The sequence below is a fragment of the Bombus flavifrons genome, chromosome 11 (genome assembly GCF_040668555.2).
Source record: "Bombus flavifrons isolate JBK064 chromosome 11, iyBomFlav1_principal, whole genome shotgun sequence".
Taxonomy (NCBI): domain Eukaryota; kingdom Metazoa; phylum Arthropoda; class Insecta; order Hymenoptera; family Apidae; genus Bombus; species Bombus flavifrons.
Window position 1 is genome coordinate 2,981,883 of NC_138452.1, and position 15,153 is coordinate 2,997,035.

A 15,153-nucleotide genomic window follows, 5' to 3' on the forward strand; every position below is an offset into this window, starting at 1 on the left:
TTAAGTTTCGATAAGTTACGAGCACGAAAATCTTTGCTATTAGAAATTTCTTAGGTCGGATGTTGAATTGTTTTTAAGAAGTTTAAAATTGATCGTTAAAAATTTCAGTAAACCCTTCGGCGAATTTCATATTCTACGACTCATTTTTTTAATGTTACGTTATCAAAATCAACGGGAAATTCATACAAGAGCTTTTTTAATCTTTCTAGATAAGACAGGTACGGCGCTATTACGCTTCATGACTGAAACTCGTTTCGCATAGCGTCAGTAGCGTCAGTTGAACGCGAAACGTCAGTGTTGTAAGTGTTGCTGTTCTTGTTCGTGCCGTCCTTTAACCTAACCTGTTGAGCATTTTTCTGCGCGTCTTCCGAATCACTTCTGGTATTTTAACGGATTTATTTTCTCGAAACAGAAGTTGCTGGGAAGAAAAAAGCTACGAAGATGGGCTGCGGAATAGGAATGATAAAATACCTGCTTTTCATATTTAACTTCATCTTTGCGGTTAGTATGTATTAGTATTAATCTAACATATTTCCACGATCTTTCCTATTTGCCCGTGGCGTAATATTCAATTTATATCTTATAATTTTCCAATGTGTTCTCGTTTAACGATTTATCATTTAAAAATATATTAAAAGATAAATGAAATGAAAAAAAGGTTGTCTGCTATAATGATAAAAGCGAATGCTGTGCTTATAAAATGAATGTTTAAGCGTGTAATGATGTTACTGTTTTTCTAGCATTATTCGAAGACACGTTGGTAATTTACTAAAGAGTATACTGTAGCCTGCCGTTTCACTATGCGATATGAATAGATTTTACGCCGTATTTGATTTGTAACCTATCTATTTTTGAATACTGATTATTTTGAATATTGATCTCTTTTAACTTTACTGTCCTTTTATGATTAATCGCGTAAAAGGAGCTTAGTAATTGAAAAATTTGAGTAAGTTTTATACGTGAATTTGGTTTTATTCAACAATTTTGATTTTAATACTTTCGTTTAACGTGTTATTATTCAAGAACTAAAAAATAATGATTTTTCTTTTACCGTTATAATGTTATTAATTATGATTACTCGTGTATCAATAAGAATACGTTATGGAAATCTCGCAATAAATTTAACGCTTTCTTCGTCGACATTATCGCGCCAATCAACTGTGAAATTTGATATTTCCTTAACATTAATCATTATACAGTACTTGAAATAGCAACAAAGATAACAGTGAAGGGTGGGTCACAAATACTGAGTCAGAGAGAGTTTTACACGGTTGTTTAAGCATACGACAATGTAAATGACAAGCCATGAGTCATGAGTCATGAGTCATACGATAAGAAAAATCCGTTGTGGTTGAAAAATACTAAGCCTTTCGGGAACTGTCAACACTAGGCGATGTTTAGCAAAATATACAAAATAAGTTTTTTTCTTTACTCAAATATATTTCAGCGAAATATATAAATCTAGATAATTTATTCTATATTTCGCATTCTTTTGAATTCAATCTTTTCAAACTACGAATAGCAATAACATCGAATTAAAATGTAGGATAAATTTAAATGCCCATTATAATATCGTTACATGCATGTAAATATGTATAAGTATAAATAACATTGCGCAATTCGATAAAATATTACCAACAACTGGGGATATTGTAATTAAGCAATTGTCGTCATTCAATTCGATTGTATTTGTTTGAGATTTGTGATATTGAGCTTAGGCTCGAGGCGACAACCAGTCGCCGAACGTAGTCGCGGTCAAGGGATGAACGCTTTGTCTAACAAAGGTATGGGGTAATAGTATAGCTCTCCTTAAAAAGAAATAGTTGTAGCGGCACTCGATAGTAAACATTCGAACGGTTTCTGTGTCGTGGCTCGCCACACGCAGACCTTATTCTTCGGGTAAGATGATTACCAGATGTCGACGCATCTCCACAGTATATGTTCAGCTAGCCTGAGGACCCGTTACAAATTTTAAGATTTAGTTAACTAAAGTCCTTCAAACAGACAAACAGTCTTTGTCCCAACTACGGGAAGATTGGGGAAATCTATATTTTTCACGAACGATGCTTCCCACTAGCAACTTTCACTAGCAACATCAATTTCCCTCACTTTCCGAACGAAGGCTTTTCTTGACGAATCCGATGATCTCGTGTCCTTAGACACACCCCATTATAGTTTTCCTCTGCAGCATCGTCGTGACGGAAAGTCATTCTCTCGTGAGGTCTCATTAGCGAGTTACATAGCGTCTTTACGCTCGGTGAATACTTTACGTTTTAACAAAGAGCTAGATTAGTAATACTTGTACCGTAGACAAGTAAATCGAGTCCGACTTAGACTTTGGAAGAAAGTACATTCGTTATCCCGTTGACCGCGGATTCGTTATCGAACCTAAGACCATTGTCATTAGTATCTAATCACCGCGGTTAGCTGCCAATTCTGCAATATCCACACTTGTACTAATAATCATATTTGTACTAGTAAATATCTTCTATATTGCATAACAACAATGTCTAATCCAAATGAAGATTCGTTACACGCCTCTAACCTTAATCATAATGTGAACCCGACATATTAAATAATCGATATAACGATTCAAGTTGTATTAGAACTGTGGTGTACTCTCGATTTTATAAAGTTTGCTTAGATAGAGTAGTTGAAGTAGAACATCTATATCTCGACCTCAATAATTTTTTCTATAATGTAATCTCAAGATAAAAATATAGTCTTTAAATCGATACTGATCAAAAAGTAAAATTCCATAACATTTTTAGTAATCTAAAACATAATTGTTTCTTGGCAAATTATCAGTGGAAACAATATATAAACTGCACGATTGTAAACTCATGCTGAACTCGTATCGTTCTTTCCTTATCGAGATTTTACGTTTTTATGTCTTAAGGTTACGTTGCTGATCTCTCGCAAGCACGTTCTTCTCTCCGTCTTTTTTAATAATAGTAGTGTTGCATATAATGTTAAGAAATTGCATTCTCTTACAAATGACGTAAACGCGAATCATTGGTTGCCAGGGACGCCCGAATGATGAGTGTATGTTGCATTGGTGGACGAGAAACAGAGATAGTATGAAGAGACTTTTTCTCACGTATTGCGGTAGATACGCTAACCGTAGGTGTTTTTAATGCTCGTTCCACGTTCGTCTCGTTAGATCAGTGTGCGTATCGCCTCGATCGTCCTTGTGACGTTACGCGCGTTTCTCTTCTGTTTCGATTGTGTCGTTTAATTTTTCGTCATCAAAATCGAGTGGTGAAAAGATCAAGATGAGTTGCATCTCGGATTGTATTAAATATTTGCTTTTTATTTTTAATTTTATATTTTTGGTAAGTAAACTTCGAAGCCATCAAGCTCTGTAAGATCACGATTCAAAAACCTTTAAACTGTTTTACCTACCAAATGGCCGGATTATAGATGGCTCTTCTTCTTTCTTAAATTTAGGAAAGGAATAGTTCATAGTGGAAGAGAAAAAGGTGCTAAAAAAAGTTTTAAATATTTCTTAGGGAATCTGTCGAGACTAGGTTTAGTCACCAACTGGATTTCTATTTGTGAAACAGAGCAAGAGAAAAACAGGAAATGGGGTTGGGATTTTAGGGTTGTAGAAATAAGAAAGCACGTTCTGATGTTTAACTGCCACGATAAAGCTGGGATATTAGATCACAACGGTTTGCATGTTTTACAATGGAATTGCGTCATTTCTTCAGAGAAACTCCCCTCCAGTCAGAGAAAAACTGGATGTAATTCTGCTCTAAATTGTACGTTTTAGTCAAGGTTCGGTTGAACTGTAGTATCCTTGACATTTTATGGATCGTTAAGAACGCACCTTTATATTCCGTTTCTAAACACTATCATATTATTCAAGTAACTCGAGCATGTATTTTACATATGTTACATATATTTTGCATTAATATTTCATAATATTGGATGAATTCAGAGTTCATACAGTAATTCATAGTTAAAAATGCAAATTACATATAATGAGATGTGTTTATGTAAGAACACTTTATGAATAATAGGAATCGTTGCAAAGTGAAATATTCTGTGTATGTCTCACTATAGTTGTTGATATCTTCACGTTAATTAAAGGAATCGTTTCTTGTATTGTGCGTTGTGTCATTAAGAACTCATACATAGGTAGAGTTTTAGAGTACGCTGGTGTGAAATTTAATCGCTATCACGATGTAAATTCAGCGTCATGCGGTATTTGCTCGTGATTATGGGCATGTTCTGAGATATCTCACAATTTATATATATGACGCCATTTTCCAGGAAGTCTGAAATCGTGTTAATTAACGTCGACAATAATACTAGTAACATTAGCACTGAAATATTAAAATAAAAATATTATAGCTGAAAATTATGCTTTGTCTATTTAACAATAAATGTCGAAAAATAATTTAAAAAAATATTAAATTCTCTGAATTGTTTGTTTTTACATACATAGCATAGCTTCCTAGTGAGATGCCGTGAAGCTCTTTGATAGTTTGTATGTTTTGGTAAAGAAGTTGTGTATAGTGAATAAGTTAGGCGAATCGAAGGCATTTTCTTGATTTTCTTGTATAATTGCCGAATATATATATCAACATTTGGAAAAGAATGGTTCAATCAGAAAAATACTTTCACCATGTAACCGTATTCATTATTTCAATCAAATCTTGCTTTTCTTCTAACCATTTTGCATATAATTATACATAGTCTTTTTTTACTCACAGTCTTTTGTATTAGATTTTTTACGTAACATAGTAATTTTCGAGCGTACCATGAGGTACTGTGAGATCAGTAGTTACTGGTTACATCACGTACGAAACGTAATCATGCGATCGGTAGTACATTTTCTTCTTTGTCTTTGTCCATTATGAAAAAGTACAATATTGCAAGCACGTCTAGCGTTGAATAAACGGAGATTAAATTGTTCACTGTGTGATTTCTATATTGTAAATAAAATTTTGGCACAGAAACCTATATAAAATTGGCACGTAGAACTGAATGAAATTCTGAGGTTGCCTTAATAGCTTGACGAATGAGATAATATTTAAGTATTAGCATTTTAAAATTTTAATTCGTTACGTAAACGAATAAAAAGAATTAATCAGACTGATTGTTTGACTGAAATAACTTGAGCTGGATTCTTTGCATGCCAAGCGATCGATGTATACAATTCATCTATTTAGTATATCGCTGATAACTCTTTCTCCCTAACCAGACAATTAATCCAACACGAGTAAAAAAGATTGCCTGACACGTTGGTCGGCTATCGAATCTATCGAAGGTAAACTTAAATCTCATTCTGTATTCTGTGAAACGATATACATTACACATACTAACGCATGACGTACTCCAAATGTTTTACCAGTTTTCTACGCGATCAATAATTCATACGAAGTAGCAATATAAAAAAGAAAATATTCGCGATAAATTAGTTGATCTACAAAGCAAGGTTGCACTATTTATTTTATGTAGTTATTTAATATATTATTATCATATAAACCTGCTCTATCGTATTTACATTGTGTATTTAATATTAGCGATTAATCTTACGCAAAATTTCTACCTTAAAATCATGATCTACATTAATCTATATACATATACAGATTTATTTGAGGAATCGACTTGTGTAAAAAGGAATCATGGTAACAAGCTAACATATAAAAGCGTACATGAACATAGTTTTCGTAATTTTTTAACGCATTCGTGGAACGCAGTGGATCGACTTTTGTAGCATTTCACAAAGATAAGTATCGCCGCAACAGGGAAGTACACGATTTTACTCTTTCTAAGAATAGAGATAAATATCGGATCAATGGTGAAATAAGCGGTTCCGTTTGCTTTTCACAATCTTTCATAAATTTCGACGACTGTATCGCGTTTCATTATAGTTTTGTTATCACGAACTTGATTATATATGCGTCAGAAACCTTGTCCTGGAGATGTTGACTCATCTGCGTTTCGGTATATTTCGGGTATTTTGCGCGCAGGTACTACAAACGTAGCTACGCATGCGAGATTTTTCAAACAGAGAAAAGAAAAAAAGACGTTGCTCGTTTGGCAACGTTTCTTTTGTGTCGCGACGGAACACTTTTCAAGGCTTCGCTGTTTTTCAAACCGAAAACAGGTTTTATTAGCGTTCTAGAAAACTAGCAAGATAGTTGATTTTTCTGAAATTGAAACGATTTCCATTATGTGACACAGTTGAAAATATATATTTTTTTCTTCTTTTTCGTTTTAACTTTGCATTGCATGTTTAAAAGAACGCTAGATGATAGAACGATGATGCTTTATATCGTCAATTAACAGCAATGACGTGCCAATAAGTATCGTTCTCTGAAACTATCAATACGCCTATAGTAGTTTTAACTGCAAGCATTAAGCTTAACGGCTAAATTGATTTATGTACTCACAAAACGAACTATTACTGGCGTTAGAATATTTTTTCCTATTCGGAAATGTGAAATGTATTAACGTTATTATATGAATAATATTTTCTGTTTAAAATATTAATCTTTCCGAATTTCTAAACTGTCTCTTTCAATTATTTGATAATATATTATGATTTATTGTTAACGTTGCTATTAACGTAAATAACGTAAAATAAGATTATTATCATGGTACTGTATTTAGCTTCATAGTTTTTCATTAAAATCATTGATTACGATCTCAAGATAAACTCTATGTTATTGAATATCGATTATATTTCTGTTGATTTCTTGGAAAACTTGGTATTATGTATAAAATTGTCCAGAATTATTTTTCAAATATTTCAAACTACAAACTACTTTTACACGATTTTCATTTAGAAAGTTCCAGATGGCAGACCTTGGCTCTTCATTCAGAAAGAATCTTTGTTCAGGCGGAGATATAAATGAATACGAGAAACAAACTGCAAGTTAAAAGAACGTACAGTTCAGACAAAGTCAATTCGAAACTTATTTCCATCGACACAGACGTATGTTGTTTCAGAGGAAGTCAGTACCGAGGCATATGTTGAATAGGATGATGTCATCTAGTTTGAGCGATCAAGTATATAGCTCGCGCGTTCTCTATTCTCTGACTATTCATGTTATCACGTCTGGGAATATTGTGTCCGATTAAACCAGCTTGATATGACTTTAAAAGTTCTTAACTCTTAATTCCTACAGTGAGAGACATCTTAGACGTTGCAATTATCATGATAATTTTCTCTCGAATGACGCTATATTTCAGTCATCTTCGTTATTATAGACTCATATAAAAATTTTTATTTAAGTAAAAATATTAAACAAAAATACGATTAATTTTATGGATATATAATCAAGTAACAACACATTTTAATTGGAGTTCAACAATTTATGTATCTTTTTTTCTGGTCAAAGGTAGGGTGATAATAATTGGGAATTGAATCGAAAGAAATACGTAAACAGCTCGTAAATATATTGATGTTTCATCATCGAGAGTGATAGAGAGAAGCACAGTATCATAATTTCTGAATAATGCATAGATTAAATAACGTGCCGTTACGCTTTTTTTTTTATTGGAATTTATCCTCGACGAAATACATCACGCCACTTAGAATTAGTCTTGAATTCCCATGAGCTCCTCCGTGTCAGACATTAATCATTTAAGAATCTGTGCATCGATCCTCAAATTGTTCTCGATTCTTTAAAATCTACCGTAGAAACTTGTATAATAAGAATAATAATAATAACTTGAAAATAACTACTCCAAGTAAATCGAAGTGTACAGTCCTCTAACTCGAGGAAGCTATAGCCGAGGAATTGTAAGCAGATTTCAAATGATAAATTCACGTCGCGGACTAAAAATTGCGTGACAGACATTCGCACATGTCCAGCTCTCAGTATCGATCACAATAGTTTCAAACATACGCGAGACACAAAGGAAATATACTACAATATAAAGTGTCAAGGATACAAACGGCGTATTTACGTATTGATATGCAATTGGCTTTACTCGAGCGAAGTACAACCATTGATCTGTTTATTCTCGTGAAATATAATTTAACTTCTAAAACTAGAATCTCACCTAGTTCTAAAAAAGAAAGTTACGCTACATTAGAATCTCTTTCTTTAATTTGGTCTGTGAAAATGAATTGTTCTGATAGTGAGCACAATGATGTATGATTTAGAATCAATAGAACCTAGAAAATTATTAATTATTATTAATTTTGACAAATTCAATATCGTGAATTTTTAATTCTGCTTGATTTTGCGTGATCTCAAGTGATTCCTAACCGATTTTGTGATTAGACGTTGCCGAAGTAGCCCTCGAGATTGCTTTCTTCTCAATTCAATATTTTAAGAAGTTACTTATCTGATCTCGATGCCATGATCAATATTTGTGCACATCCAATCTAAACGAAACTTCGAGCAATCGCAATTTCACTGAAACGTTTATCGGTCTATTTCCTACTTTACTCAAATGATTGTACTCCATAGCAATATCTTATCATTGATTGGTTAATATCCACAATCGCTTACAGTTTACATCTTACAGTAGCTATTATTATTATATTTTTGATCGGTAGTAAAATTCTACGAAAGATTTGATATTATCTGTAAAATAGAAAAAATTAATAACTCCGTTTTATTAATCGCATTATATTTTTACAATTCCTAAAACGTTAATTTTAGAGAACTTTCCTATGATAACATGGTTTCATGGAAGAGTATCTATTGTGAAGTTAGTTATCCGATTAAAAAAAGATATTTATATCAATCAAAATTTATATTTCGATATAATCATAACAATGATATGCAGGATCGTATTACTTAGAATTTTATTACTTAGATTGTATTAGTTAAAAAGACTTGCGTATGTTACGTTGTAAATATTTCTTGTCTCTTGTCTAAAAAACGATTCAAATATCGAGCAGATAGCATTATCATTGATCTTGTTTTATCAATGAGACACTTGATATTAACAAGAAAATTCATTTATATAGATACTGTGCTTAGCTGTTAAACATTACAAAAGTAAAAATGAAATTTTTAGAATATTGTATTCTTTACATGTATTGTATTCTGTTTATTTTGAATCATCGTGGATTTTGGTAAATTTGTAAATAATATGGAGTGCAGATAATTTACATTACAGAAAGGCAATGATGACTCAAAATTTTATTGATAAAGAAGTCCGTTGATATTACTATAGGAATTTTTAACATTTCTTTTTTCTTGTCCAACGATATTTATTATCTTCTTTTTTGGTTGCTCACTTCTTTTGTGCAAGTTATACCATTGAACGTGTATTTTATTGAAAAGATCCTGATTTGCTCCAGGTCTATTGTCAGTATGCTTTGTTGAAAGTCTGTTCAACTACCACTTGGCTCGCACCTGGAACATGACCTAAATTCACCTACGGACGGTTGCAATTGTAGTGTACCGTCTACAGAATGTTCAATGCCAACCGGTTAATATTGTGCAATGTGATGTAATAAGTTGCTATCTTAACCTTCAATCGGTATATATATTTAGAAACTCGACGATCCAATCGATTCAAAGTGGTACAAAAATTAATTTAAAATGAAATAATATTAAATATTATCAAATAATCCTCTAATTGATATTTTTTGTAAATTTTATATTTCGTATATTAGACATATATTATATTTTGTATTATATTTACTCAAATTGAATTTTTGTTCATCCTTGACATTTTTACGTGTTGCAGATATGTGGATTGGCTATTTTAACTCTTGGCGTTATTGTACATCTGCGAGTGTCAGAAATAACCGATCACATTGATACCAATCTTTTATTCCCATCGATAACGTTGATCGTTATCGGCAGCATAATCTTCATAATATCATTTTTCGGATGCTGTGGCGCCATCCGGGAGAGTCATTGCATGACAATTACTGTAAATATATTGATCATATTTATCACTTCAAATTCCACCTAACATTTTATTATAAAGATATTACTTAATAAGATACAAATTATTTCCCTCTTTTAGTTCGCATCGTTCCTTTTGTTCATCTTAATCGTGCAAGTGGCAGTTGCTGTTTATGTGTTTGTTGTTGTTAAAAACGGCGATGACAAGGTTGATATCACAGAGAACTACGAGAAGCTATTCAAAAATTACGGTGCGGACGAAGAAAGCACAAAAGTGGTTGATGTTGTGCAGAGTAGCGTAAGTAATTTTACGGTTGTTAAATGAAAGAAAGTATTCGTTTCTTGAAAAACATTCTTCTTATCGAAAAACATTCTATCTAAAAACGTTATGATATATCAAATTCGGATTGCTTTTGTACAGTTGCATTGCTGTGGTGTCTTTTCTTCGAACGATTTCATTCTCCACAACCTCTCTATTCCGCCAAGTTGCTGTGGTTTAGCAAAAGAGCAAAGCTGCTCTTCACACGATGCGTATGGGGTAGGCTGTGTGCCAGAACTAAAGCGAGCGATCTCGAACGCTGGAACTATACTTGGCGGCTTAGCTATTGCTATTGCCGGTGTTGAGGTAAGTTTTTTTTATCACTGTATTCAGTAAATATCGCGTTAGTCGTAAGTAAAACTAGTGAACCGTATTTGTGCCGATTTTCACGATATTTTATAATTTCTTCTGTGTTTTATGTATATGTACAACATAAAGTATAATGTACTATAAAATATAGCAGGAATATGTAAGATCTGTATATAAATTATGTATATCATGTTTCAGTTGATCGGAATAATATTCGCACTTTGCTTGGCAAATTCTATAAGGAACGCTGAACGCAGGAATCAAAGAAATATATATTAAAAACGAAAAGTAATATAATTGGTAATACTACCATTAATAATTTGATCTTAAGTGACAGAAGAAATGCAGTTATTCTATGAAAACAAATTTAGATATTTTTTTAAATGGATCAATGAAAACGAAGACGGGAAAAGTGCCTGTTTTTCTAAGTTGAAGCACGATTTTTGTTTAAATTTTGACTTTGGTATGTAATATGAGTATGGTTTTGTATTTGGTATGAAATGTATAAACATGTTATTTAATCCCTTAACCTACAACTACGGGCATAACCCGTAGTACGATGATCGAGCCAAATATAATATATAATATAATATATAATAGTTTGTTTACGTTTTCGGCCCAAAATTCTCGAACGTAAATCGTAGGTTAAGGGGTTAATATATTTTTAATTTTGGTACATTTCTGTTAAATTGGATATATTTTTTTACGTACGACAAATAAAATAATTGTAATAATGATAACCTGTCATTAATAATAATAATTGGTGCAAAACGTTTCTAGAGATTCGATACATTTCATGCCTCTTCTTGTTGTATAACTTTTGTATACATTCACATATATATATACATCTATATATATATAATGTCTTTTGCACACAATTAGCAAAAATTGTTATTGATGCACCAAAATATCAGATCATTTTTTATAATATAAAATTAAACGTTACGGAATATTCTGGTAAAACACTAAAACAATAAGTTAAGTCACATTGCATTATGTAGTTCTGCGACTATCATAGGAAAATATTTTTATAATAATATTTAAAAAAATACATATGTATTACACAGTGCTTTCAGATGCTTTTATAAGATACTGTTTATATTGTTATTTGTACAGCACACATTCACTATATTTTTCAGAGGATGTCGAAATATATATTATTTCTTGTAATAAAATTTATTTGATCCAAATTTTTAAGATTATTAACATATTATTTTGTCTCTCTAAAAGAAATTAATCTTATAATTTACGAAACTTGAGATTATCATACTTTTAATTTATGCATCAGTATCTAACTATTACAGCTTTTTACATGTAAATGAAACATTCACATAATTAAATTACTTTTATTATTTATTGAAATATTTGTCTATCTTAATGGACAATATGATCGAGTGGACTGATAATATTTATATGTATATCAATAGTATTTTTATAGGAACGGTTTTCTAGATTGAACATCGAATATGCGCCTTTACATTCGTTATATTGTCGTTATTTATTAAGTTCAAGAGAGGATAACTTACATCTGTTGTGCTATAATACATACTATTTACAATGTCCCAATCACGAGTTTATATCCATCGATGGATTTTCTTTCTGTCAATTGGGATAGAGGATCGGTGCTTTAATCATCGCATTTTCGATATAATGCATCTCACACGTACCTTATAACTATCATTAAACGATTACTTTGAGACTGCAGGATATAAGTTGTTTTCGTTTGGAACTTCTTCGTTGTAGTTATTAAATATTAAAATCAGCGATGCGGTAAAGTTTTATGTAATCATTAGATATAAACAATAATAATATACTGGGTTTCAATATAATATGTATGTATATTATTTTTTATCTCTTTTAACATATGCATAAAGGATGAATTGATTATTCTAGTCTCATACACATTGTATATATGATAATAAGAAATTGTGTGTAAAAAATGGACTAATGGAAAATACAATTCTATATTCGTACAGTCTCCATTTCAATATTGAAAATGTTCACCGTGTTTAATACATATATATATTATATAATTTAATATATATATATATATATATATATATATATATACCTACGTGTAAAATATTTCAATTTCTATCGACTTGATACCTTAAACATTATATGAACTATATTATTTCTAGTAATTTGACCAAACGCAAGTTAACGATTTATCTCGAACGTTATATGTTCTTGAAATAGTGTGAATTATCTTGTACAAATTATGACGAAATTATCTACTTGGTACGGCGTTTTGATCATAGCGTTACTATTTTTCTGTTGCGAGTTTTTTTACTTACGTTATTTCTATCATCTAGGTATGACTCATTCGCCGAGCGTATTTTAAATATATCCGTTTGAATTTGAACTTCTTCTATTTTATCTTACAGATCATAAGTATTACATTCAATATATTTTCGTTGAAGACGGAACAAAAGGTTATATCCACTCATAGCGCACATATAACACGTGTCTCATACCAACAACAGGATATTAGAGTATGTCCTCAACGTTTATTGATGATCGACGAAGAAGAGTACAAATTCATATTCATACAAAATCGTCGAGTACTCTTAATCTAAATTTTTCTAAGCTCAATTTTGGGAAGATAATACGCGAAATCGCATTTTTTAAATTATATGTTTTGGTTTGAAAAATGTAGAAACAGTTGTTCTATCTAAATATTTTAAAGATACGTTCCAATCATGATTTGTTGTAATCGACTTCTGAACCTTTAAAATTCTTTATGAAACGTACATTAAAAGTGTAAATTAAATTTCATGTGCGTAAGAAGTAGATTTTGTTAAGATCACCTGATATTTTATGATCTTGCCAAGATCATCAATGGAAGTACTATTTGAAATATGTATTCAAGTGTACAGTAACCTATAATCATAGTTCCAGTCTATGATATTTTTCTCATGATAGTTCACATATACTGTACATATTACACTAATAGTATTTTTTTGTATATATGTATAGACCACCTCTTAGATAATGTTATCCATACTTTAATGTTTACGTGTATATAATAATTAAGGAGTCTACTTCCATCTTGTGAGCAAGAGCATACTTTAAGGATGATAAATTGTTCTAACTTTTTATGTATATAAAGAAAAGGTAAAAGGAAATTCATCTAACGTTTTGTTCAAAGGAAGTTTTCAAACAAAAAATGAGCATTCTAAAAATTATATACCTAAATTTTCATCATAATGTCAAACAATATTTTTTATATTGTGATTATCTCAATAATAATTTATATTCATATCTAAAAATTTATAAAAACATTAATACACCATGGTATTCAAGATGCAAGTAGATAATGAATAATTACTCTTATTTATAAGAAAATCAATATCCTATTTACAGATTTGAATATTTACGAATGTGATAACAAGTAGCAAGTCATTAGACACCAAAGAAAGATGTACATCTTGAGAATCTCTATGATAAATAGGCAAACAATATAACAGTACTTACGTTTAGTGGCTTTTACTTCGTCAATTTATTTAATAATTAATTTTGTGCAGAAATATTCATGTTTATCCAAAAAGGAGGTACGATTTAAAGTAATAAGAGAGTATAAAAAAAAATTCTTTTTATACTATCGAATTTTCTCTATATTTTATACGTTATACTACGAAAAAAGAATACACATCGTTGAAAATTTGTGTCGAACATTTTTGGGGTAATTTAACAAAAATAAATAGATATCGTCGCAATAACACTATACTGACCCTTAGCAAAACACCCGTAGATTATATTCGTACAAGAAGAGCAACTTGTACGTTTTCATCGAAATTATATGCAAATTACTCGCTGTAAGTGTACGTGTAATGTAAGTGTACGCGCGACTTAACAAGAGTAATAAAAAAAAATCAATGTACCCTTCAAAATGTTATAATACATTTTGTCTCCGTAGATTTCAGTTTCATGTACTTATGTACTTTTGATACAGCATTGAAGCTTAACACCGGCGCAGCGTAAGTTCACCATAGTGTAACAAAGCATGCGCGCTGACCTACAATTAGAACAGGATATTTTTCCTACCCTTACAAGAGTGCTCCCATCGCGTCAACGTGCTATTTTACGATAGACTTCTATCGAAGCTGATTCTAGAGAGGAGAAAGCTTCATGATGTCGCTACGAAGCTCTGTAGGTGGTGTGTCATCCAAATCGATGAGACTAGCGTTCGAGCCTGTCGAGGAAGGTGCCACGATCTCGTCGAGGAAGTCAAACGAGGCCACAGCTTCGCGCTCCTTGTCTCCGTATCGCACGAAGAAATCGTCACCTCGTCCGATGATCGACGGCCTCGATGAACCCCAGGTTGACGGCAATCGCAGCACACGGTGTGCCTGGGCCGCCGATGCTGAGAAACCAAGCGCAGCGGGTCAACATGCCTCAGACCTCACTTGATCTCTTTTCTCTTTCTTCCTATACCGGCTCTAGCAGACACAGAGTAGCTCGGCTTAGCACTCTTACACGTATCACGTTCCTCTCTCTTTCTCTCCCTCACTCTCCTTTATCATAACGTATCTGTCCATTTTTTCTCTGCCTTCCATTGCCACGTGATCGTTTGTTGATCTCTCTCATGAATGGGTACTTTCGTATGGAGAGTTTTAAGTATTGGCAAGTGCTCGATTTTCCATGTACGATTTCGTGACAGCCAAACAGCACAGTTGCAGATATGTT

At 32.0% G+C, this 15,153-nt stretch overlaps 2 protein-coding genes across 9 annotated transcripts in view; one reads left to right on the forward strand and one right to left on the reverse strand.

Moving 5' to 3' along the window:
- Window positions 1-266: 266 nt before the first annotated feature.
- Tspan6 (tetraspanin 6) lies at window positions 267-10,934 on the forward strand. Of its 2 annotated transcripts, none has more exons than XM_069123993.1 (5): window positions 267-501; window positions 9,673-9,861; window positions 9,958-10,134; window positions 10,258-10,461; window positions 10,663-10,934. In XM_069123993.1, exons 1-5 carry the CDS (start codon window positions 442-444, stop codon window positions 10,741-10,743), a joined length of 711 nt encoding a protein of 236 aa, XP_068980094.1. In that variant the 5' UTR covers window positions 267-441; the 3' UTR covers window positions 10,744-10,934. The 2 variants fall into 2 exon arrangements, with proteins under 2 accessions (XP_068980094.1, XP_068980095.1); XM_069123994.1 differs by lacking the exon at window positions 267-501 and adding an exon at window positions 3,131-3,335.
- A 1,009-nt stretch (window positions 10,935-11,943) lies between these two features.
- Window positions 11,944-15,153, reverse strand: part of LOC138185214 (uncharacterized) — a 391,900-nt gene continuing 388,690 nt past the window's right edge. For 6 of the 7 annotated variants that reach the window (XM_069124002.1, XM_069124000.1, XM_069123997.1 and 3 more), the window contains one exon: window positions 11,944-14,830. In XM_069124002.1, the coding sequence (XP_068980103.1) occupies window positions 14,577-14,830 (254 nt within the window). In that variant the 3' untranslated portion in view covers window positions 11,944-14,576. Of the gene's footprint in view, window positions 14,907-15,153 lie in introns of all 7 variants that reach the window. The other variant, XM_069124004.1, reaches the window with a different exon arrangement.